This window comes from Neovison vison, chromosome 3 (genome assembly GCF_020171115.1).
Source record: "Neovison vison isolate M4711 chromosome 3, ASM_NN_V1, whole genome shotgun sequence".
Classification (NCBI taxonomy): domain Eukaryota; kingdom Metazoa; phylum Chordata; class Mammalia; order Carnivora; family Mustelidae; genus Neogale; species Neogale vison.
Genome location: NC_058093.1, coordinates 158,904,649 through 158,929,402, shown reverse-complemented (window position 1 = coordinate 158,929,402; position 24,754 = coordinate 158,904,649). Strand labels below are relative to the sequence as shown.

The 24,754-nt window shown below is 55.2% G+C and overlaps 1 protein-coding gene across 50 annotated transcripts in view; it reads right to left on the bottom strand.

Moving 5' to 3' along the window:
* Positions 1-24,754, bottom strand: part of CELF4 (CUGBP Elav-like family member 4) — a 288,774-nt gene that overhangs the window by 44,425 nt on the left and 219,595 nt on the right. For 27 of the 50 annotated variants that reach the window (XM_044243075.1, XM_044243084.1, XM_044243083.1 and 24 more), the window contains exon 3: positions 24,055-24,133. In XM_044243075.1, coding sequence (XP_044099010.1) covers positions 24,055-24,133 — 79 coding nt within the window. The remainder of the gene's footprint in view (positions 1-24,054; positions 24,134-24,754) is intronic. The other 23 variants (XM_044243080.1, XM_044243090.1, XM_044243125.1 and 20 more) reach the window with 1 other exon arrangement.

The window sequence follows — 24,754 nt, the reverse complement described above, 5'->3', positions numbered from 1 at the left end:
GTGACCCACATAGTCCAAGTACTTAGCACATTGTCTGAAATGGAAGAAAGTTGCCTGGTTATTAGTGGTACCTAATGATATTTGCATAGATTAACAGACTTTAATACAATCATGAATGCCACAATCCCGAGAAAATAATGAAGAAATCCATTACAAAGTCATAAAGTAACTAAGTCAATACAGTAATAATTTGATCCCATATTAGTAATAATTTCATCTCCTGCTGCAAGGTGATTTTTACAAGGTGCACCGTTTCTGGACAGTTTTATAAATTTCACATTTGTTTGAGATAATTAATTAACAAAATAAAAAAATATACTGCTGGTATTTTATACAATAAATTAGTCATTAGTCTAAACTAGCAAGCTGGGGTAAAACTTACAGAGACAGATGTGCTGGGATTTCTAACTTCTTTTTGAACGGCCTATATCCCTCTCCTTGGCACAACCCAGGGGCTGCCTGGTGCCAAGTGGCTCAGGGGGACCGTCAGGGCCAGCAGAAGCCCATGGAGTGTGTGGTGAGGGGAGGGCGGAGGCCCAGCCACAGGCCTCCTGGGCATCCTTCTCTGCTGTCCCCCTCAGGCACTGCCTTCCTTTCCTAGGGCCCCTGCAATAGAAAACTGGAACTGGGTGGTGTAAAGCAACAGAAATCTGAGGCCTCACAGTTCTAGAGACTGGAAATCAAAAGCTGAGGTGTGGGTTGGGCTGTGATTTCTTTCCAGGCCCTAGAGTAGGGTCCTTCCTTGCTTCTTCCTGGCTTCTGGAGTTTGCCAGCAGCCTGTGGCCTTCCTTAGCTTTTGCCACGTCATGATGGTCCCTGCCCCCATGGTCACATGGCATTCTCCCTGTACGGCCTGTGTCTCTGGGTTCCAGTTTCTTCTTTCTTCTCAGGGCCCCAGTCTCATGGATTGAAGGCCCACTCTAATCCAGTATGATGACCTCATCTTCATTTGACCCCCTCTGCAAAGACCCTATTTCCAAATAAGGTCCCATTGACGGGCTCTGGGTGGACAGGAAACTGGGAGGGACATTATTTAACTCACTACAGGCACCAAGGGCTTTGGGATGACCACTGGCCCTCCTCCCCCAGAAAGTAAGGAGGTGCCAGGGTCTGCCAGATCCGCTACCTGGCAGGGGCTGATGGTTGGAAATCCATGGTTTCCTGAGAAGTCATCTGACAAGTTAGAAGGGAACTGTGGACCCCCTGAAATGGTCCACACCAGTGCATCTCTGTATTTCTCCTAGGGAAAGAGTTCATAGGTTCCAGCAGATTCTCAAAGGAGCCCAGGACCCCCAGAGGATTCTTGTCTTGTTACCACGTAAAACCTTTGGGCATCAGGGAGGGAACCAATCAGCCAACCAAGCAACCAATCAACAAAGAACTCCCAGATACACAATTTTACAAAGTTTCCGGAATGTTCCAATACTCTGTAACCCAAAAGGGGTGTTGATTCTGCGGTTTCAGAAAAGAAGCTGTTGGAATCTCTGACAAGATGAGTGCAGGCACAGGGGTTCCCATGATCCTGCATCTGGAATGAGAACTTCAGGGGAAGAGGTCTTTGGATTTTGAGTGTATTATCCAGCAGCTCATCCCCCAGACCAGCTATGGGTCATGAGTTCATTTAAAAGTCAGCTTCTGGGCGCCTGGGTGGCTCAGTGGGTTAAGCCGCTGCCTTCGGCTCAGGTCATGATCTCAGGGTCCTGGGATTGAGTCCCGCATGGGGCTCTCTGCTCAGCAGGGAGCCTGCTTCCCTCTCTCTCTCTCTCTGTCTGCCTCTCCATCTACTTGTGATTTCTCTCTGTCAAATAAATAAATAAAAGCTTAAAAAAAAAAAAAAAAGTCAGCTTCTATGATGTACCCCTCCCCACCCAGTCCTTGATAAAAATGTTCAACAAGAAGCCACAAAGAAGGACACCTGGGTGGCTCAGTTGTTTAAGCATCTGCCTTCAGCTTGGGTTGTGATCCCGGCGTCCTGGGATAGACCCCTGCGTCGGAGGTCTCAGCGGGGAGTCTGCTTCTCCCTCTGACCCCTCCCCAGCATGTGCTTTTTCTCTCTCTTAAATAAATAAATAAAATCTTTAAAAAAAAAATCTTAAAAAGAAAAAAAAAACAAAGAAGAGGCCACAAAGATAAAAGCCATAGATGTCACCAAGACCTCCCTTCATGCCCACTCAGCTGTGAGTTAACATAGATGACCTGACACCATGTTAGGCCCTTCGTCGCCCACCATCAGAACCGGCCCCCAGCCCCTGACCCGGCTCACTCTGCTGAACCACAGTGGTTCCCAAGTCATCATCACTTTCCTTCAAGGGCTCTCGAGCCACCAGTTTGATGAATTTATTCTAGAAGTTTGCCAAGCGTAGTCTTTAAGATTGACAAACTGCCAATTTTTGGAATCCAGTACCCTGACCATTTAAAAACTTGTGCCTTCATTCATTTCCAGGCTTTCCAATGCCTCAGAGATGACCCGTAGCAGCTCCAGGAGCCCATCTGCCTGTTCCCTGTGCCCTCCCAGGGCCACGGCTCACAGTGTGGAGTATTAATCTAACTGTGGGGCTAGGTTGGCTCTCTTGGCCTCATTTGGATGCTAATTCTCTTTTACAGTGTTTCTCTACATTTCCCGTCCTGAAGGCCAGTCTCCTTGCTGGAGGAGACAGGTAACATGCAGAAGTTAAGCTCTACTTCCTCTTAGACAGCAGCTTACAGTTTGCTTCCCACACAGGCATAACTGGTGAGTCTCAGGCGGGAAGACGTCTGCCCCAGCCCTGTGGCTGTCTTTCTGGGCCATGGGGGTGAACAGTGATTATCTTTCTGTCTCTGGGGCTCTGGTTCAAAGCAGGGGGAGGCGATTCCTCATGCTGGGCTGCAACTTCTCTCAGGAGCAGCGCTGCAAAAAACCCTGCTCCTGGGGTCTCTTTGGGATGATGCCTCAGCCCATCCCAACCTTGGCACTGGAGGCACTGACTGAGGAGGGCGACAAAGGACCTGCTTTCTTCCCACCATTGTCCTCAGGAGGTCTTCCTGTGGTCCCTGGTGCCTAAGGCATGTCTCATGCCTAAGAAGCCCTGACTTGCACCTTTTTAAGACGGAGCTTGAATCTGATTTGGGATGCAGTGGTTAGGAAGTTGAAAAAGCCATGATTTGGGGGGAAAGTAAAAGGTACTCCCTGATTTCAATGCCAGCAGACCCAGGCAGGGCTGTGATGAAGCTACACGTGTTGGCCTGGGTCAGCCACTATTCCATGTAGAGAGGACCCGGAACATGCTTGGGGCAGAGATGCTCCCCTAGAAGCTCCAGGAAAGGATTGTGTTTCTTTTTGGAGTTTCTGCAATGTAGCCATCATCAAAAATGGTATTTTTATGCTTGTTCTGCAGATGAGGAAACTGAGGCACATAAAGACACATTGAGAAGCTCCCCATAGATGCGGAGTTAGTAAGGGGTAGAATCTGACCTCTACACAGTCTGGACCCCACCTCTACCGGTTGTTCCAGGGTGGGCCCAGGGTGTGCTCAACCTCCAGCAGCAGAAGTGGGACCCACAGCTGTCACTCTTTTCCCGGGGCTGCCCCTTGCCAATGTTGGGGTCTGGGGGAGGATCCGGGCTAGGGGGCAGGGCCCACGTTCCAGCCTGGCTCATTACCAAGGAGCTGTACAGCCTGTGACCAGTGTGTCACTCCCAGGGTATCTGCCTTCTCTGGGAAATGCAGGAGTGTGACATCGCCCTGTCCCACTTGCTTGGGGAGGAGCCCTTCCTTGCAGGAGCTCTGAAGCCCTCTTCTGGATATTCAGGATGGCCACCAGGCCCTGTCACTTTCCTCCCTGCTGCTTCCTTTCCTTTTCCCTGTCTTCTACAAGACCCCTCACTGTGGCCACTTGGCATATCCTCAGGTATACCTATCTCTTGGCTTTGTCGTTCAATCATCTTTCTGGTTTGTTTTGAGTGTGTTGAGTATCATATAATTTATTGTCCAAACTGGGACCCTTGGGAGGTTGAAAGGGAGCACTACTAATAATGCATCCTGGCAACCCAGGACCTGTCCTGGCCTACTGGAATTTATGGGCAACCTAGTTTCATGCTGCCTCCCTCCCCGCTGCTGACCTTCATGTGCCTTCCCTGTGTAACACCCCTCCCTTGAAGCCCTCCCTGACTGCCCCAGCTTATACCGATGTCCCACCCAGGCAGCAGCCCATGGGTCTGGCCCCACCCACTGTTGTCCTGCATCCCCCCACAGGCAAATGAGGACCAAATCTGGGAGCCGAGTTCCCTCTCTAGTTTTTCCTGTGCACCCACAGGCAGGATGAGAAACACACCAGACTGAAACCAGACTCCGTAAAGGCTCTGACCTGAACCAGAAGTCAGCTAGGGCAGTACCAACACCCAAGATGACATAAGAAGGAAGCAGGGGAAATCAAAGCCAGGTTGGGGGATGGTCACTGGAGATGCAGCTGGAAAGGGGGCATGATCATAAATGACCCCTCTACCTCCTGGCCCATTGTGTTCACTGGGAGGTGTGACATGTGAGTGAGGGGACTGGGGGGCCCCTACCCACTGCCTGCCAAGGGGTTTTCCATCCCACCACTAGAATCTTCTCTTTGAGGTAAACACTGCTGTCCTCAGATTTCACTTTTAAAACGCAAAATCACTTTTTCCCCGGAGTCAACAGTCTAACCCCTCCACACCAATTCCTTTATCAGATCACATTCCTCCTGCCTGCTGCTGCCTCCAAGCACCTGACAAGGGGTGGGGGGACCAGTTTCCCTAGGAGCCTGGGCATCCTCTTAGGCAGCTGACCCCTCCTAGTTCTGTCTGGGACACCCCATCCTTCTCAGGCCCGCTTTATGGAAAGATAAAAGTTATCAGTAGTGAAATGGATACATCTTGGGTGTGTATTTTAGTAAGTTTTGATGAATACAAACACCCACGTACCCCACCCCCCTACCAAGATATAGAACACTTCCATCTCCCCAGAAGGTTCCCTCATGCCCATTTCCGGGAAGCATCCCAAACACTTCGAAGGAATCCAGCGTTCTGACTCTTTTTCACCACAGTCGGTTTTGCCTGTTCTAGAACTTCGTACCGGATGGACTCATTTCGGTCTGGCTTCTTTGACTCAGCACGATGTCTGTGAGATGCATCAGTGTTGCCTGGGACCCCGGGTGCCCCCTGGCCCAACAGTTTACCAGCCGCTGTCTTCAGGTGCCAACAGGGCCGGCTGGACGTTGGGCAGAGACGCTGCCACTAGTGTGGTGTGTTTCTATGCTCACTGCTCTTTTCTGGGAGCTGGGAAGGCAGCCTGGCCTACACTGGGCTCACAAGCGATCTGCTCGCCTCAGCTCCACAGATGAGCTAAAGATCAGAGGTGTCCCCGGGAGTGGGCCAGGCTGGGGGGAGGGGTCTGAACCCCGAGAGCTCAGAGGGACTACTGCTGAGCCTCGGGGTCCAAGAGCACCTTGAGCAAGTGCAGAAAATGGCCCAAGGATGTGCTAACATTCCCTCTCCTGAGAACCACAGCTTTCAGTGCCATGACACACAGTACCCGGGTTTTAGGCATGTCCATCTCTCCTTTGTCACTTCAGTGACCGCCTAACTGTCCCTTGCCTTTCCCCTACAGTCTGTCTCCACCCAGCAGCCAGGGCAAGCCCAGCATGACCCTCCACTGCTCCAAGCCCCCAGCAGCTTCTTGTTCCCTCGGCATAAAACTCAAAGCCTTTAAAAGGGTCTACAAGGTCCTCCATGGGGTCTGCCCCCACCACGCTCCCCTTCCCTGACTGCTTCCCTCATCCATTTCTGGCCACACAGGGTCCTGGGTCCCTTGAACACTGGCTGACAAGCTAGGGCCCTTGACTGGGCTTCTCGCACACTACCTCCCTTCTCCCCTAGTCTGTAGGTCCTGGAAGGACGGAGATGGCCCAGGGCTTAGCACAGGGCCTGGCTATGCTCACGAACATTCCGTGGAACCCTTGAGTGAGAAAATGCTTCCCTCAGTTGCCCAAGGGGGTCTCTGACCCAGGAAGGTTAAGCAGCCCTAAACAGGACCACAGCAGGCGGGTGGGTGCCAGGCCAGCTAGAGCAGGTCTGAGATGAGCCCCCTCTATACCCCCCCTCCACACACACAGTCGCAGAGGCAGGGCGAGCCCTGAGCCAAGGGTGGGGGGCCTTGACCAGGCAGACCAGAGGAAGTGCCGTGGAGAAGGGGTCCTGAAGCCCCAAGCTGGGCCAAGCTTTCCTTCAGCAACCCCTGAGGCTCCCACAAGCACCTGTTGCAAAGACTCCCTTGATTTCTGTGCTGCTTCGCTGTGCCCTCGGGAGTGAGGCAGTGAAAGAAAGTGAGCGGCCGGGCCTGGCGCTCTGGGCTGGGAAACTCACCAGTATGAGGGTGCCAGGGACCTGGCCCTGAGACAGAAAGGGAATCTCGGGGACCACTTGGAACCCTCCCACCCTGAGGGTCGGCCCAGGGGGACAAGGAGGAGAAGGAGAGGAGAAAGGTGGAGGGTCCAGGGCAGAGACCGCAGAGCAAGCAGTGACGGAGGGTAGAGGCTCCTGAGGCCAGAGCCGAAGGGGCCTCCTGCTCCTCACTCCCCACTCCCGGTTAAGTATTTACAGATCTGTTCCCATGGCAACCGAGGCTTCCAAGTTACTCTCACATTTCTGTTTTCTCAAATGTGTTTCTCTGGTTGATTGCACAGAGTTTTCTGGAAGCCGGCCAGGCCCAGTGAGTCGCATTTGCAGCCCTACGCTTCCCTGCCTCTGACCCTCCCCTTCCAGATTCATGTGGGCCTGTGAGGCTCTCCAACCCTCCCTTCGAAGCATGCTCTACTGTGGCCCAGCCTCCCCCAGCTGCTGCGAGGCGGTCCCAGGGCCAGGGATACAGAGCCCGCTTCCCTCCACCACCTGGAGCCTCAGTTTTCGGGATCCTTTGCAAGCTCCCTGGTCACCAGGACTCCCTCCTCAGCTTCCCAGGCCCACAGGGAAGACCTGAGCCCTGGGATCCCTCTGGCCCAGGGCCTGGTCTCTCTGACCCCTGCTCTTGTCGGTGTGCATGGACTGCGCCCTGCATCCCACCACTGTCCCCGCGGGGCCCAGTCCTGTGCACTCTCCATTCATTTCCCAAGGCCCTACTCTGGATCAGGCCATAGCAGAGAGAGTCCCTGCCAGCAGGGGGTTCACCTTTCTGTTGGGGGGGGGAGGAAGATGAATAAGAAAAGATCAGGAAGGGGTCTGTGCCCTGAATACAATAAAACAAGGTGTCAGGTGGGGGACCTGGGCCATGTAGCTGGCACAGCGGGACAGGCCTGAGTGGGAGGGACACAGGCGCTGAGACCTGAGGAGCAGCGCATATGGGGAGAAGCTGGCTGGCCAAGGGAACAGCGTCTGCAGCGGGGAGCAGGGATGTTTGCGGGAGGGACTGGCGGAGAGGGCAGCCGCAGCTGGAGTCCCGGGAGCAGCAGGGCAAGGCAGGGCAGGGAAGAGGCTTAGATGGAACACGCCTCTGAGAGAGAAGACAGGCAGCCTCTGGGGCGACTGTAGTGGAGAGAGCAGCTCCGATGGGGCCCCCGTGTGGAATAGGGATGGCAGGGACACAGGTGGAGACGGATACCAAAAGTAGGGGGCAGTAGGTCCTCAGAGAGAGAAGGAGGCTCAGAAGGGGCCAGGGCCAGGCCAGGATGAGGGGCCACTGCAGGAGCTCCCACAGCTCCCTGTGTCCCCACACACTTGTGTCCCTGCCCGATTCCACCTCTCTCCTCCACCAGACCTGCCGGCAAGGAATGGGGATGGGTGCCTTCCCCTGCCGCTGCAGAACCTCACTGACGGCTGGGGTATTTGGTCCCGCACCCAGGTCCACAGCACTTCCAGAGGGCAGAGAGGGCAGCCCCCCACAGCCCCCAGGACTGGCTCCAGGCCCAGCAGTAGAGTGTGCAGGGTGAGCGCTCCTGGAGACGCAAGCCCGGAGGACAAGTGTTCTCTCTCTGTCCCACTGCACCCGGGGTTCCTGCCAGGCCGCAGGTTGGACCAAATGGTTTCTCCCAACTGCGCCTTGCCGGAGCTGCACCTTGCCAGGTGGGGCTCTCTTGCCTCGTGCTGCCCTTCCCCCATTCCGGGAGCCCCCAGGAGCCCCTCTGGGGAGGCACTGGGAACCTAGCCCAGGCTGAGCCATCACTCTCAGTCAGGCCCTGCTAGGAGAGAGAACGCGCTGACTCTGCTAATGGTTCACTGAGTGGCTGCATCTCTATTATAAATGATTTAAGTCACCGGTGTTTAATTGATGTTATAAATATGATATTTATGACACGGTATGGAAAACGATGCGATCTCCCGATACTATACATCATGGAGCATGTATGTCTCTCGGCACGGCACCCTTCCACCCTCCACCTTCTCCCTGCCCTGCTGTCCTTGCCACCGCTGTCCGGACTGCCATCCTGCCCTGGGCCTGCCCGGGCAGCTGAGAAAGTGGGATTTTGATGAGGGAAAGAGGCCTGCCCTGATTCCCCAACCTGAGTCTGGCTCTGGGGAGGGTCTGCAGGAAGATGTGTGGGCTGGGGCTCCTCTCTGATCTTCGGGGAACTTGTGACCTTTCTGAAGAACAAACACACACACACACACACAGGATTGTGCAGAGGGTAGGAGAGGTCAAGGACAGCCAGTGAAAGCAAGGGGGCCTTTCTAGGGGAGGGAGGCTTTGAGCTGGGTTTGCGGCTGGTCAGGATTTGGAGAATAAATGAAGAGAGATGGGGCTGAGGGGTGAGACTTCAGAGTCATGCCCATCTGGATTCCAAATCAATTGTTATTATTTTTGTGTGACCATGGACAAATAATTTAGTCTCTTTGAACCTCAAGTGCCTCAGTTTGTAAAATGGGGGTGTGTTCTTATCAGTACATGCAGAACCAATACCTCCTTCATTCTAGACAGCATACTTCTCTTAAGATGATCACAAGGTGAATCACATTAGACCTCTGCATGCTGGCTATTCCTGAATAGTTCCATGTCTACTTTATACTCATGATGAAGCAGATGGACAGCTGGGCCGGATTGAGGAAATCTCTTAAAAGTCAGTCAGAGAGAACAGGAAATAGGGAATGATTCTAGATTCTTCAGTTTGGGGAGCAAGAATCAATGCCAATCTGGTTTGAGGAATGCCAGTCTGGTGGAGGTATGTGAGGAGGTGGGAGGCAGAGGAGCCAGGCCAGGATGGTGGCTGGTGTCCTGTCCTACCCCAGACTGCTGTTTGCTCTTTCCCTGTGGCTCCTTGCTCTCTGCAGGAACCTTGTCACTTCACACTGGTCTCCTGCCCCTCTGACCACATCCATCCTTCTCAGGACCCTGTCATGCAGCAAATGTTCCAAGAACCAGATTTGACTCAAAATCCCCACAAGCCTATTCCTCGGAGCCCTGGGAACCTCATTGCCTCTCCTTGCACATGCCCTGAGCTTCTATGTATGAGATCAAGGACTCAAGGACTCAAGGCTTAATGGAGATTAAGCCTCCATCCAGGACTTCTCAGCATCGTGGGAGTCTAGTTTCCATGGCTCAGGGCCAGGGTCATTCAAAGCTTTGGACAATCTAAAAACTCAGGTGATCCAAAGAATTGGACAATACCTACGTCATTTTCATTTTGCTTTGGAATATATGTTGACTTTCATAATAAACAAGTCGGATGCTATGGGAACTTGGACTATTTAAAGAAAAGTCCCAAGAATACACTGGAGGAACTGTCTGATGGCCACTGGCTTCTCCTTCCTGGTAGAAATGGGTGGAGTGACTCTCTTAAGTCACCCGGCACACTGGGGCCTCTTCCACCCCATGTTCTGCCCTCTTCTGCTGCTGGAAGTGGCTACAACCCCACTGGATGGGGGAGGGGAGCTCCTGTCAGTATCTATGAACTTGAGTCCCTCAAACCCCCCCACTATGGAAGGTGCCAGAAGGTCTTGCATTGCCTCTATCCTCTCCGACTGTGGCAGGCAGGCCACCTAGGTGAGCACTCCCATCAGTAGTCTGGGACAAGCTCATGGCTGCTAGGAGCCCCCTTTTGACAGGGAGACAAGTGGTACAAAGGGCAGACAGCCTCAAGATCTCGGGGGCCACTGGACAGCGACAGTGTTGGAAGGTGCTGAGTGGTATGCCCCCAGTCCAGCTTTCCAGGAGGAGATGAGGGGGAGGGAGAGGCATGACGAATGAGGACATAAGCATGGGGACATTCCAGGTGGGAGGCACCAAGGTGTCCTAGGAGCTGTGGGGGTGGAGAACCGGTGAGATGTTGCAGTGTGTGGCAGGCGGTACCTGCCTGCATGAGTCTCATAAGGGGGACGCATTCCCTTGCCGGCTTCGCTTCCCATCCATTTCCCTTCCAGATGACCGATGTCACTGAGTGGTCAGAGCAGCAAGGGGCCCAGGCTGCCCGTGAGACAGGGCGACCCAGCCAGGTCAGAGCTAATGGGCAGGAAATGGAGGTGTGGGAGGTGTCTCCCAAGAGCGGAGTGGGGAGGGGTCTGCATCCTGCAGAAGCTGAGCGGAAAGGAGGACAGGAGGGCACTCAACAGGCAGGGGACTGAACATTGCATGACATGGGTCATCAGCCAGGAGATCAAGGAGAAGCAGGGCCAAGAGGTGAGCAATTGCCCAGTGCTCTTAGAGTCTCCTCTGGCTCTTACCAGAGCAGTCTGGCTGTACTGAGAGCTTACAGGGACTGGAGGCGCCCGTGGGGTGGGGCCAGAGCCTAACCCACCCCCACCCCCACCCCATGCTGAGGCTTTGAGGAAGGGCAGGAGTGCTCTGGTCAAGCCTTGCTCTCCCACTACCCTTGACCCGTGCAAGGTGTGGCCTGAGCCAGCTCTGGTTCTCTGTAAGGAGGGGGAGGTGGGATTAGCATTTGAAATCCACTGGGAGGGCTCCTTCCTCCACTCCCTACTCCTCTCTCCCCCCAAAATGAAAACAGTCGTTGAAATTGAAAAATGGTGCTCAGTGAAGGGTTTAAAGACATTTTGAATTTAAAATATATTTTAAAGGTCATTTTCAGCAGTAATTATGTTATAATGGTGGGGCTCTTAGCAAGGCAGAGTCCCACAGTAACAGTACGGCCAAATGGGACATGGTGTGAGCCTCCAAGTCCTAGAAGCCTTAGAGGGGGGTTGGCGGGGGGAACAGGCACAGCACATCCTCCCTTCAGAGCCAGTGTCAGGATTACTGCTGGGTCCCCAGGAAAAGGGGACGACACAGTTTAATTTGGCCCTGGCACAGAAGGGTCCTCCAAGACTGGAGTACCACATCCGGGCATTTTCAGGTTCACAAGGACCCTCCCCTGAGGCAGAGATTGGTTGATCTGCCCTCCTGCCTGGTGGGACATCCTACCTTCCTGCTTTCCACCCCAGCCTCTTAGCCTCTTACAAAGTTGCATCCTTTCCTTCCGCTTCCAAACACTCACTCTGGGGTCCTCCTAGTGGCAGGCTCCCCACCCCCTGCTAGGATCAGCTCCCTTGGGGGAGGCTCAGGAGAAGGTTCCCCCGGCCCAGAACCCCTTCAGGTGACTGCAGGCTGCCAGCCAGGCCTGGACCCACTGCTTCCTGAGCTGGAAGCTGAACTTGCAAGGAGCTAGCCTTTTAGTACTTCTTGACCATGACTGTGGTCTACATTTTTTGGGAACAGATTGAGTATTTATTTAAATCTCAGTGTTTTCCATCCTATATCCCCAGTGAACAAACCCACCTACTCCTTGACCCACTTTTCTCCCTTTCTGCAAGTGCACCCATTCTTTGCAGGAAGTGTCACCCACACAGATGAACGAGCTTGTTGAAGTAACGCACAGTGTGAGCACCTACTGTTAATCATTCTAGAAGGGCTGGCTGTGGGGTAGATGCTGGCTACGCCCCAGGGGGTTCCAATAGAAGGCAGACTAACAGGCTGTGGAGAGAAAAAATAGGACAGAAGACAGTGGGGAAAAAGTGTGTCTGGGCACATAGAAAGAGCCAGATCTGGGGATTGGAAGTAATCTGGGAGGGCTTCAAGCAGGTGGTGTGTGGAGCCTGAGCATAAGCCAACAAAAGAATGAGGAACCAGGAACAGGCGAATAAAGGAATAAACTGAGACCTGGGTCTTCCAACCAGGAAGACTGAGTTTATTCCCCAGGCTTCGGATGGGTCCCCACAAGCAGCAGAGCTCTGGCCATGGGATCAGAGGTGCAGAAACAGGGTCCCTGAACAGTGTCCTCTGTGCATTGCCCCGACTTCAGACTCTCTGTCCCTGTGGGTTTCCTTTGGGGGAGGCTGGGGATGGAACTGGGAAGGGAAAGGGGTGACCAGCCTGGCCGTGGTCCCCACTTTTCCAGGCCTCGACATGGACAGCGGGATGGGTGAGCACCCGTATATGCTTAGAAGGGTGGACACAGTTGGGTGCAGGTGGGGCAGGTTGTCCCCAGTTCCTGGCTGTGACCCAGCGCAGAGCGGGGAGGGGTTGGCAGGGTTATAGCCTGGACTGGGGGGGACTGTAGCCAGGGACTGGAGCCCTGGAGGCAGCCAAAGGACGGAGGGAAGAAGGAGGTGGGGAAGAGGCAAAATATAAAAATATCTGGGAGAAGCGCAGCACGGGGCTACAGTGTTATTGAACTAAAGCATCTTATAAAACTCAAGCCATTAATAACAGGCTGCTGCCACGTCGGGGTAATTTATTCAAATTGCGGGTCCGGGATGGAGGAGCAGATGTTTCAGAGCTGCTGGTGTCACAGAATGAGTTCCAAGGGGGAGGCGGCGCCATGTTCTTGGAGGGGCGGGGAGAGGACCTTCGCAGAGCTTAGCCAAAGTCCCTGCCCTCCAGAAGGAGGTGGAAACCTCACCCTGGGCTGCCCCAAGGGAGGAGGAGCATGGGCAGGGTGGAGAACAGCTGATTCAGTTCAACAAGTGCCAGGATGGAAAACCAGAAGAAGGTGAGGACAGGCGGGCAGGGCCCCCCTCCTACAACATCGCTGCTCCCATGCTATCCGGTTGAAAAGCCCCTTCCTCTTAAAGTCTTCTGTGGTTTTTCCAGACCCACAGGGTGGGTGCTTGGAATCAGAAGGGCCTGAGTTCCTTTCCAAATGCACCACCACCCATCAGCTGGTGACCTCAGCAAGTTCAGCTCTGGGTCTCAGTGCCTCATTTATACAATGGAATAATAATACCTAAGCCATGGAGCGGGGAGAAGAAGAAACCAGCAACCCAGCACCCAGGCCTGGCCTGGGCAGGGGGCCGTGGAGGCCACCTGGTTTCCTGTACCTCCTTCTGGCCTGCACTTGTGTTGAACTTGGTGCTTTGATTCAAGGTCTTTTCCTGCCTCCTAATGGCTCTATTGATTTCACTCAGTCCCAGCCAGACTGTGTGCCACCCACAGCCGAAGATCATGCTGGCGCACCCGTGGCATATGGGGTGTGGTGTGCACACAAGGAGTGCTCAGCTTAGGATGCCTGTGGCTTTCTTCTCGTCTGGGGAAGGGCCAGCAGAGCGTGCACAGGCCTCCCTTCGGATTCCTGATACCTCAGCACGGTCCCCTGGGTCTTGGCCAAACCTGGGTTGGGTCCTTAGAGGGGTGTCAGGACCTTGAAATCTGCCCACAGTTTCTGGTACAAAGACCAGGAAAGTCAGTTGGCCCCTGGGATCCTTCCAAGATCTCAGGAAGTGGAACCTCTACAGATGAGAATTGGCCTTCCTGCCCGATTTTACCTTTTTGGCAAAGCAAACATTTCCCCCGTGGAGCTGTTTCTGGTTTTAATTCACTTCCCTCCTGGGGGTGTCTAATACTGGGGAGGAGGGGTACTGCTGGGCTGACGTGTTCATGCTGTGAAACCGAAGCCCCACTGGGGCAGGAAACACGGAGCGGCCCTATAAATTCTGGGTGCCCTGACTCACTATTTAAAATGGATGAAAAGATGTTTTCTCCTCCTCTCTCTGTGTTGCAGATGTGGTCGCCGGTTTATGGAGGGGGCGTGAAGTGGGGCTCAGCCCAGTTGAGGGATGTTCCCGAATGGCCCCTTGGGTGTCCATGCCCATCGCTGACAGAAGGCCTTGGGGCGGCCCCTGATGGCCGGTGTAGTGTGCAGCGGGCGGGATGGAAGGGTGACGCTTGGGAAATGTCCCAGCTGGAGGCCAGCAAGTCTCTTCTCACAGGCCCAGCCCTGATGGCGCCACCGTAAGGTGATGAGAGAAGAATGAGGAGGCCCTTCTGTCCCCCACACAGCCCTGACCTGAAGTGGCACTCCTGGAATGATGTTCTGTTAGGGAAAGCCTGCTGAAGAAAATCTACCCTTGGCAGGCCACCATGACCCAGGGCTCGGGGACCAGGCAGAGGGGCCACCTCGGCTGTCTCTGTCACCTGGCCTGGCGACCACCCCGGATGTGGTGTGTGTGGGGGGGTTGGCTGTCAGAAGCATGGGCGCGAGGCTGTGAGGACCCCCAGTACCCCCACCCAGGAGAGGCGAGGGGAAGTAGAAGGGCTAGGGTTGCAGGCGAGGGCTGGCTCCCCCCACCTCCCCCCCAAACTGCTCCCTACCCACCTGGCTGGGAGGTCAGGGTAGCTGCTGGCCCCATGCCTTTGCTCCCTACAAATGAGACCTGCTCATAGCTCAAGGTTCATTTCAAATGAAGGAGAAAGCGCAGCCCCACACTCGTGGGGCAATCAGCGCACTCCGTGATGAATGGAGCCTGTGTCACTCAGTGAAAATGAATATTTCTTTGCGATAATGGCCAGATGGTAGCAACTCTCCGATCCAAATTAAAACATGCATGATAAATGCCAGGAAAACAGAGGAAGACAAAACCCCAACCTGGAGTGAATTCTCTCTATAAATCTTCCCCCTACGCCCCCCTCCCCCACCACCACAGCGGCCCTGCTAATAGCCATTAAATTATTAAGATGCGCTGCAAGGAGAATGCCAATGTCAGTGGTACCCGCCCCACTGCCCACCTCCACCCCCTGCCCGTGGGCCTGACTCTGGAGGGGCTGGGGGCTGGGGAGAGCCAAGAGGGGGCTGCTTTCAGGCCCGCAGAGAGGCAGGGTGGTGGAGAAGGTTCCTCTTAGAGACAGGAGTGCGAGCCTGGCCGTGGGGTGCCAGCACCCAGGGCCGCCTGCTGGGGCCCAGCCAGGCTCTGTGGCAGGCCAGACACACCTGTCCCCGAGGAGGACACCCTCCCCATGGAGCAACGGGAAACTAACACCCACTGCCTGACCCTATGGCTGAGGCAGAGGCCAGGAAAGGGGTTTCTGAGCCGGGAAGACCAGGAGGGAACAGTGGCAGGAAGCATGCCAGCGGGGTGGACCCAGATGGGGGCTCTGACCACGCGGAACTGGGCAGCTGAGAAGGGTCAGAGAGGACCACCCAAGGGCAGGCTTGTGCCTGAAAGTGGACATGTACTTGGGGGTCTAAGGGTATCAGGTATTGGGCGGAGGGGAGGGCGTGAGGGGGGTGGGTAGGTGAGTGTGTGCCGCTTGGGGGCTTGTATTTCATTCACGGTGACAATAGGGCTCTTGAACTTACACTCTGAGTCCCATTGCTCCCTACCACTCCCCTCACCTCTAGCACCAGTATCCATCTCTCCCTGGTCTCCCTGACACCCTGCCCAGTCCTCCCTGTGGGCAGCCAGCCTTCCCAGGTCCAGCTTCCATCAATCGCTAACCTCTTCCATAGTCTCCAGGATTCCCCATCATCTTCCAGAAAATCCCCAATTCTTTAGCTGGTCATTCCTGGGAACCCTCTCCTCTGGCCCGCTGGTTTTTCTTGGACAGGCCCTATATCATGGGGCCTGCATTCCTTTTGTCTCACCAGCTTTGCAGCCTTTTTCAGCCTAATCCCTTCCAACAGGGAGCCTCCTCCAGAAAGCCTTCCCTGAGTGCCCTCCCCTCTGCCAGCTAAGGCTTGCTGTCTCCACGGCTCATCTGGTGCCCTTGAGGCCACGAACAGATCTCCCTGTCTGTGTGGACTGGGGCAAGACGCCCACTTCTCCTCTTTGAGCCCTCATTTCCCCCTCCACAAAGCGGGGGTGCTGCTCAGCTGACCTTGTGGGGCTGTGGCAGGGCTCACGGTACTCCCACTGGAGGCTCTAGCAGATGGGCTCTATCTCCCTTCCTGAGCCTTAGCATTGTTTTCCCAGCAGCTGCTGCAGACATGGCCTGGTTCCCACATGTGTTATGCGGGGCTGGTTGTGGAGGGAGCAGAACGTGTTTGAGCTGGAAAACCGGGCAGACGCACCGCACTAGAGAAACACCTTGGAACAGGCCTGGTGAACTTGGACCGCAGGGTGACAAGAGACAGGATCCCGTCTGCCCCGACTCAGACACTGTGCAGCGGCGTAAGAGTGGGCGCCCTGAAATGGGAGCGGCAGCAAGACCCACAGTGCACAGAGTCCGAGTCTTCCAGAAAGTGGACCCTCTTCTCCAGACAAACCAGCTCTTCTACCTAATTTTTAAGCTCTGTTTTTATTTTTATTTTTTTTAAGTAATCTCTACACCCTACGTGGGGCTTGAACCCTAGATCTGGAGGTCAAGAGTTGCACGCTCTACTGTCTGAGCCAGCCAGAACCCCCTAGTTGTTCTATATTATTTTTCAAAAATCTCAGATGCCATATATTTGCCTTGCTTGCTTCTGTTTTCATGTCTTTGTTTGTGACACTTTAGCCCAGATGCTACCTCCTGGTAAACCTGTCAGATTCCAATAATCACCTCCTCCAGGAAGCCTTCCTTGTTCTACCCTTGTTGTGTCATTCCCATGCCCAGTGCAGCTCAGGCCCTAGGCAGTATGATTTTTATTTGCACTTTGCTGATCACACCTGTGAGAGGTCCTTACCCCTGTCACCTCCTCTCATGTCCCGTGGACTGGGCTCTAAGATTAAAATAACTGCTGAATAACAACAGAAGTTGTCATCGTAAAAGAGTCCCCGGTTTGCCAACCATGTCTCACCTATGGCAGCTCCAAGGGAATCTCATTGTCCCCTCTGCAGTAGGAGGTGGCAAAGCACCCTTGTGGGAAGGGCAGGGAATGTGGAATCAGGGTCCCTAGGTGTGTTGTCCAGGACTGTCCTGCTGGTCTCCCCATCTGGCTGGCGGCCCCCAGCTGCCTGAGCACCCGTACAGGACATCACTCACTGCCCCTGAGCTGTAGATAGCTTCTCTGGGCCTAACTGCCTCCATTTAAAGCTCCTTGAAATCCCTGCTCCCATATCTTGCCATCCCCTCTTTCTGGCCTCTTGGGATCTTCCAAATTTGCCTTGGCTCAGATTATTTCCCCCCCTGGAAGATCTGCCCTTCCTTGCTCAAATCCCTCGCAGCTGAGGGTCAGGCAGGTATTACAGTTTCTGATCTCTGATCCTGAGCTGTCTCTCCTGGCGCCCTGCCCCCAGGCTCCCCATGCCCAGGTTGTTATCAGGCTGTCTGAGTGCGAGTGCCAGGGGCTGCGAAGGCTCTGGATCCGTCTCTCCTGTGCTAGGGCTCATTCAGTGCCACGCTGAGGACCATCAGGCCAGGAAAGACGGAGTGTGACATTCTCTCTCTCTCTCTCTCTCTCTCTCTCCCCCTCTCTCATCTTGCCAGATCTTCCTCCTGAACGCCCACACAGTGCCTCCAACAGGAAGCCATGGGAGTGGCCGAGGGGGTGGGAGACAGAGGCCCCTGGTCCGTAGCCTCTGCCTGTCATCCCGATTTCTATCATCAGACCCTTCAGCCTGGGCACACACGCGGCAGCTTTTAAATATCATCCCGGAGCCCATTTGCAATGATTAATACCCCATTTCCTCTGAAACAATCCTTTGCTAAATTAGCCGGGGCCAGAGGGAATTTGGCGAGGAGCCGTGAGTCTCAACTTAACTTGCCGAATGGATTAAAAAAAAACCCTCAAAAACAAAATGCAGATCAATCAACACCCCTTCCCCCAGCTGAAAACCTAAAGTCCATTTAAACTCAGCAGGTTTGCAGTTAATTATAATTTCACACCCATGGCAGGCGTATTTATAATGTGCGCCTGTCCCACCGGAGCCTCTGTGGGGCCCTCACGAGGGACCCTTCCCACCAGCCACCTTTTTCCCCAACCGCAGAGACCTGTCTTCACCAAGCCGCTGTTTCGGTTCAGTTGTGTGAACTAGAGAGGCTTCCCGAATTTTTTAAAAAAATGTCTTCTTTTTAAAGGGTCTTCGGGAAAAAAGGAGACCAAGATTTTTAAGGGGCGGGGATTATGGAGCATAAAACCCCAGGGCAGGGGGGCCTTGGAGCATCATCTAGGGAACCTAACAGTTGGAAACAAGCAAAAGTAGGAGGGATTGTGGTCAGACACACGGCAGAACTTCCTGCCCATCAAAGAAGCCATGCCCTGGGCAGGCCACTTGGCCGGGAGTGGACATATCTCAACCTTAGGCCTCCCCAAAGGCAAATCACAGGGTCCAGCAGGGCAACAGTGACCCCTGCCCCAGGCTGCCCCCTGAGCACTGCGACTGTCTGAGACCTGCTGTCTTATGTCTGACTCAAACTTACTGAGCTACCTCTCTGCTTACTTGTGATCTCTGTCAAATAAATAAATAAAATCTTAAAAACAAAAAACAAAAAAAACTTCCCGAGCTAAAAGCCGTTACACTTTCGATATCAGTCCAAAATAAATCAAGGATTCATGCACACGAATGATCAGCCAGGAAACTGGCCCTGGGGCTGCTGTTCAAGGGAAAACGTTACAATCAATGGCTTGGGAAATTCTGGTGGGGCTAGGACAGGATAGACTGACAAAACAGGATTTCCAAGCTCTGAAGGAGGCTGAGATGGAGGCTGAGTTTCTTTCTCTCTTGATAGTTTTTAAAAACAGGAGGGGCGGGATGAGAGGCTGACTCACGGGGGAGAATGGGCGGACGGCTCCGGGGGGCCTCTCCAGGCTTTGGAGTTCCATGTCTTGGAAAACAAGGCAGTTAGCCATCCTCCAGCCGAAGGTTCACCATGACGCTGTGCCCATCCCTGGGCCCAGACATGGCTGTGCAAATGTCTCGGTGCTCAGGAGCTACGGATACTGGGGTCTGCAGGGTCTGCTGAGGGGGATGGATAAGGAAGTGTGCTCCCCCAACACATACACATTCACACATAGACACAATGTGTGTCTTTGGGGGGACACAGAGAGTGTAAAGGCTGGTGAGGGCAGAGAATTTTCTGCTCTGAGGTCCAGCTTTGGGGTCTCAATCACTGGACCCCTTCTCAGCCCGGGATCTCATCCTCTGGGCTGGGCTAGGTTTAGCTTTCCTCCTTCTTGGGTCTCTCAGGCAGGGCACAAACCAGGACCCCCAAAGGTGAGGCAGGATGTGCTGGCCCCAGGGGGAAGCTCCTGATGTCCCAAAGGGGAGAGATGGGGACAGAAGGCGAGGGGCTCAGGCTGTAGGACACAACCTCACCAGTGAGGCTGTTCTTTGGACTGGGTCTCTGCCCACCCCACCCCCAGGGGAGCGACACCCAGGAGGTCCCGGCAGGGAGTACACACGGCTCTACCTTTTCTCACCCTTCCCCCACCCCTCACTGCACTGCATCTTGGCGGGGGGTTGGGGGGCCCGCTGTCCAGAGTGATAGGTTTCCTTTTTTTTTTTTTTTTTTTTTAATATTTTATTTATTTGTCTGAGAGAGGGAGAGAGAGTGAGCACAGGCAGACAGAATGGCAGGCAGAGACAGAGGGAGAAGCAGGCTCCCTGCCGAGCAAGGAGCTCGATGTGGGACTCGATCCCAGGACGCTGGGATCATGACCTGAGCCGAAGGCAGCTGCTTAACCAACTGAGCCACCCAGGCGTCCCGATAGGTTTCCTTTTTTAAACCTTGTTTCCCTCGGTCTTGGTATAATTTCAGATTAATCTTCAATTCGCTGTGCACCGCCCCGCCCCCCCACGAGCTTCACTTTCCTGTGTACCCTGCCCCACCTGGGCCAAGGGTTCCTAACAGAATCCGGAGGGATTTCTGTCTACCCAGAAGCTTTTGTCAGTGAGACATTTGTTGCCATCTAAGAAAGTGGAAACTCCTATTGAATTTTCCTACAGCGGGACCAGCCTGCACATCTATTTCCTCTACACGCTCACTAATTGCCAACTTAGAGTATGAGACTAAATAGTTAGAAAAGTCTGCGCACCCAACCAGGGGAGGTCAAAAGAGTGGCCTCGGGTCTCCTGGGGCCCTAGGACCTGGCTGCAGCAGGGAGCTGCCCACGGCCCTCCGCTGGGCAGCCCGGGCCTCTCCTACCACGTTCGTTCGCTGCCTATGTCTGTTTAGAAAGAAAATAATGCTCGGAGGAGAAATGAGGAACTTAATAGGATTTTAAAAGCCGCAGGAACCGATGGGGCTACAGATGGTGGAGGGGCTGGGAAAACGGAATCAGCCACGGTTTTATGGTGGGGAACGTGGCCTCGGGGAGGGCCTCAGAGCCGCGGTCACATGCATTGTGTCCAACCTCATTAGCCAGCCCGGCGGGACTCCACTGCCACATGAGTGTGGGCCACGGTGACGGGGGACAGCAGCCCTGAAGACGCCCGTAAATGAACGCAGGAACTGCGAAGGGCTGGAGGATGGCCGCCTGGCGAACCGACCCGCCCGCTCCTGCCTCAGGGACGCAGTGCACAGGCAGTGACTCTCAGGCTGTCACACCTGCCGCCAGCCTTCCGTGCCTTCCCGGCCTTCCCAGGTTCTCTGCGCAAACCTGCCCTGCCATTGCTGATACCAGCCCCGCCCCCAGCCCCCAGCAGACTGACTGAGACAGGAGGCAGAGACGGAGCTGGGGAAGAGAGGCAGACAGGGGCTCCCAGTACTGGAGAAGGAGGTCAGGAATGGAAACTGCTGTGGGGTCCTTCAACCCAGGTGATTCTGAAGGACTTGGTGGGCACAGGGAGACATAAAAGAAGCTCCTTCACCCTCTAGAAGCTTCCCTAGGGGGGGTAGCTTACGGCAATGACCCCGCCAGGGTCCCCTTCATGTCTGGAGCTCAAGGCCACCCCCCACCATATGTCTCCAAGCCTCCTCCAGACCCTTAGTCAGTAGTAGAAGAACAGGACTTTGTAACAGGGAGATCTGCCCTCCTGCCGGTGTCCACCCTCTCCCATCCCCTGGCCTCTGGCTGACTCCTGCCTTGGATTCAGTGACAGCTGCTCCTTTGGCCCCTCTCCTGAGTCCTCCCTGAAGGGGTCAGGGAGGAGACTCAGGGGTGCCTCTCCCAGGCGAGGACTCACATACTCCAGCTAAGCCGGAGTCCTCTGGAGCGTGTGTGTGTGTGTGTGTGTGTGTGTGTGTGTCTTCCCTGCAGCCATGGCACTCAGTTCAGATGCTGACCATGAACCAGCTCGTGGGGTGGGACACACCTGCCTAGTGCCGGTGAAGGAACACAGTGCCTCCGCTATAGGGAGGGTCCCTGCCTCTGAGATGGCCGGAACAGGTCGGGTGCCCTCCCCAGGCTCCTTTCTGTCCCCAGCCTGCCTCATCCTTCCGGTTAATGAATTGGTTTGCTCATCTGACGGTGGCTCAGTTTAAATTTAACTTGCTCCAGTGAGCTCCCCGCCTTCCCTGCCTGACTGGAGCTCTGCGGCTCTGGAGGCTGCAGGGGCCCCGCTCCTCTCTGCCTACGTAGGGACATCATGGCCTCGATGCCCTCTCTCTGCCTGGTCCCCCCACCAGAATCCGCAGCGCCTGCTCCTGATGGAGACAAGCCCAACCCCTCGGCCTTGTGTTCAGGGCCCCATGTTCACTTTGTGTCCTCCCTGTTTCTGGCCAAGTCCACACCTCTTGGTCCAGTTCCCTCCAGCAATCCCTCCCCGTCTGCTCCAGGCCACAGCGAGCTCTCTTCTTTGACTGCACCCCCCAGTCGTGGGGTCTTCTGTCTCATGGGCTGGTCCGGATTCGGCCTCGCCCCGCCCCCTCACCTGAGACCCCCCTCTTCTCCCCACAGCCGCCTTCCGCACCCTTCTCTGTTCGCATTTCTTTCGCCTTTTATCATGTTCACCTCTTTCCCATCCTCTTCCCACCAGAAGAAGTATGTAATGGATATTAAATTATTTTAAACTGACTTTCTTTCTTTCTTTCTTTTTTTTTAATAGCTCGGTGATAGTGCTGACTCAGGATCATCTCACTGTTTAATATTGAATATGCAATTAATAGATAGATGTTTAGGTTTGGCTCTTTTTCCCCCCTTTCCACTGCAGGAAGAGTAAAAGAGCTGATTAATCTGGTTTGGGGCAAGTGTCAGCGGCAGGAGATATATGGGAGAAAGGAGATGAGGTTAGCAACTTGGAGTCAGAAAGCTATTGCCTCCAAGGCAAGTGAAGGAGAAGAGGGTTTGCATTTGAGCTCAGTGTGGCCTCGCTGGGAACGGTGTTTCCGACACCCCACCCTGGGTCTGGCCCAGAGAAAACCGGCTGAACTCTGAGCTATGGGCTCTGTACCCGAGGGGCCCCCTGTTCCCCCACAGGGTCCTCCCCATGGGGCCTTTATCATGCCACTCTGACTTCTTTTCCCGGTGTGGAAACTCCCCTCCTTCAAGGCCAGCTCAGGCGCCAAGGTATCTGGCTGCCCCCATTTCAGGGGCCCCTTCTCTGGGACCACAGTTTCCGCTTACTGTTCGGGCTTCCTCCTGTGCACCAGAGATCCACCCCCCCCACCAGGGACACAGGCTCTTCACTGCATCCTGACTCTGCTACCTGAACAGGGTGCGGCAGGTGAGTCACTGCATGACAGGGTGACCTTGGGGCCTAGGGCCTGCTGGGCCTGCCTCCCAGAGACAGTCTCTAGGAGAGGACCCTGGCTCCTTGGGGCCACCGAGGTGAAGTCCTGCATGAGGCGGGACAGTACTCCCCACCAGGGCAAGGATGCCTAGAGCTGGGTACTTGACAAGTCTCTGGGTGTACAGCAAAACGAAGTCACTGGACAGTCAGGAACGGGGTAGGTTCAGCGTGAACCAGGTAGGTATCCCCTGCATGGGCCCTTTTCACTTGAGCCATTTTTGCCTCCCAACCGACCCACCTCGGCTCACAGGGTCCTCAGGATGGGAAGCTCTGAGAAGGCCAGAGGGAGGTGTATCAATTCCCCGGGGTCATGGGACCCCTTTGGGCAGCACCCAGATTCCAGCTGGACTCGGGGAGTGGGGTGTGAGATTTGAAGCCCTAGTCAGGTAGGTCCTGGACATAGAGGCCCTGTGCCCAGGCCAGGGTCTTGCTAGGACCCAGAGGGCAGTAGCCTGAGCTGGAGGGACCCCCGGTCTCAGGGGTAGGCAGGCCACCTGTGGCCACACTATAGTTCTCTCTGGGCAAGGACTTTGACTCTGAATTTCCAAGCAGCTTTGGCCAATTTTACTTTTGGCTCTTAATTTCCTAGAACAGTTTTTGTAGGGAGGGTGGAGAGGGGAGAGGGAAATTGCTCAGTGCCTGTCTAAGCAGAGAGAAGAGTGACCAGTCCAGACCAGAGCCCGGGGTAGAGGTGGCTGGCGAAGGGAGCCAGGAGCCCGAGCCAGTGCAGCCTCTGTGTGCCGTGGTGGCAGGGCCGTCGCTGGTGGAGGGCCCAGAGCTTCCTCGGGGAGTGGGGCTCTGAGCTTGTGGGGTGCGGCTGTGCCCTCCCACTATGTCCCCTTCCAGACATCTCCCTGTCTGCCTGGATCTGTCTCCAGGATCTTGACCTCAGCGGTCGCAAGCCCCCACGGAGGCCCTTCTCAGATTTGCCGGCTCTGGCCTGAACCTTCCCGGGTCCCAGCCCCTCTTCCCCAGCCTAGCAGCCTTTCAACTGCTCATGCTCCATCAGAAGGGGGTTTCTTTGGCGACATGGAGGTGGGCACACCCTTTTGGGATTCCTAAAGGAGGCATTCGCGTGCCCCGTGACATAATAGTTGTTCACTTAGAGGAAGGAAGGAACCCCAGCATCTGACAGACCCCAGTCACCTCCTTGCTTCCTCTTGCTCTCCCCCAACACCGGTCACCCAGAGCTCCAAAGTCCCGTCCTAGCACTCAGCCATGAGTTCCCAGGGCGGGAGGCGAGGGCGGGGAGTCGCTGCATCGGCGCATCAGGGATGGGGGGAGGGTTGGGTCCAGGGAGGGGGGCAGAGACAAGTGAGCCCTCACGTGAAGGGGGCTGGCGCAGGCAGCTACTACCTCCTCGGCTCTCGCTGTCCGCTGGCTTCACCTGGATCGGCCGGTTCATCTGCAACAGAGCACAGGGGATGTTGTCAGAGCAGGCCTGGAACGAGGGGGCAGACACCCACACCCAGGTGTTCACAGGGACCGAGGCATACGGATCTCACCTGCCCACACGCACACCCATGCAACCGCCGGCCCGTGCAGGGGCACCAACCCCCATCCCCTCCCCACGCCTGTGCAGTCCCCAGGGCCCCCAGGAGGGCCTCTCTGGATGGTGGACTCTGAGGTGTCCCCCACCCCGCCTTGGAGCCGCTCTCATTAGCTTGCGACTTTAGCATTGAAGGTGTCCCCACAGCGCATCTCTGGCCAGCTCCGGTTCACCGGAGACGGCCGGCTTTGCCAAAAAGAGCTGGTCTCGAGACACCTCATGCCGTCTCGCAGATGTGAGCTGTGGGTCCTAGGGTGCCCTCATGAGGCTCTGGGCACCCCCCACCAGTTCCTTGTTGGAGCTGGCTCAGGGCTGTGGCTCCTGACCACAGCTAGCTCTGTCCCCTTGGGGGTGTGTGCAGTGGGCACAGCTCTTCGTCTCCCATGGTATCTAGGGGACAGGAGGACACCAGGAGACCACCTGACCCCCGACGCGTCTGGGAGGCCCGTGTCTCTCTCTCTCTCCCTCTCCTTCCGG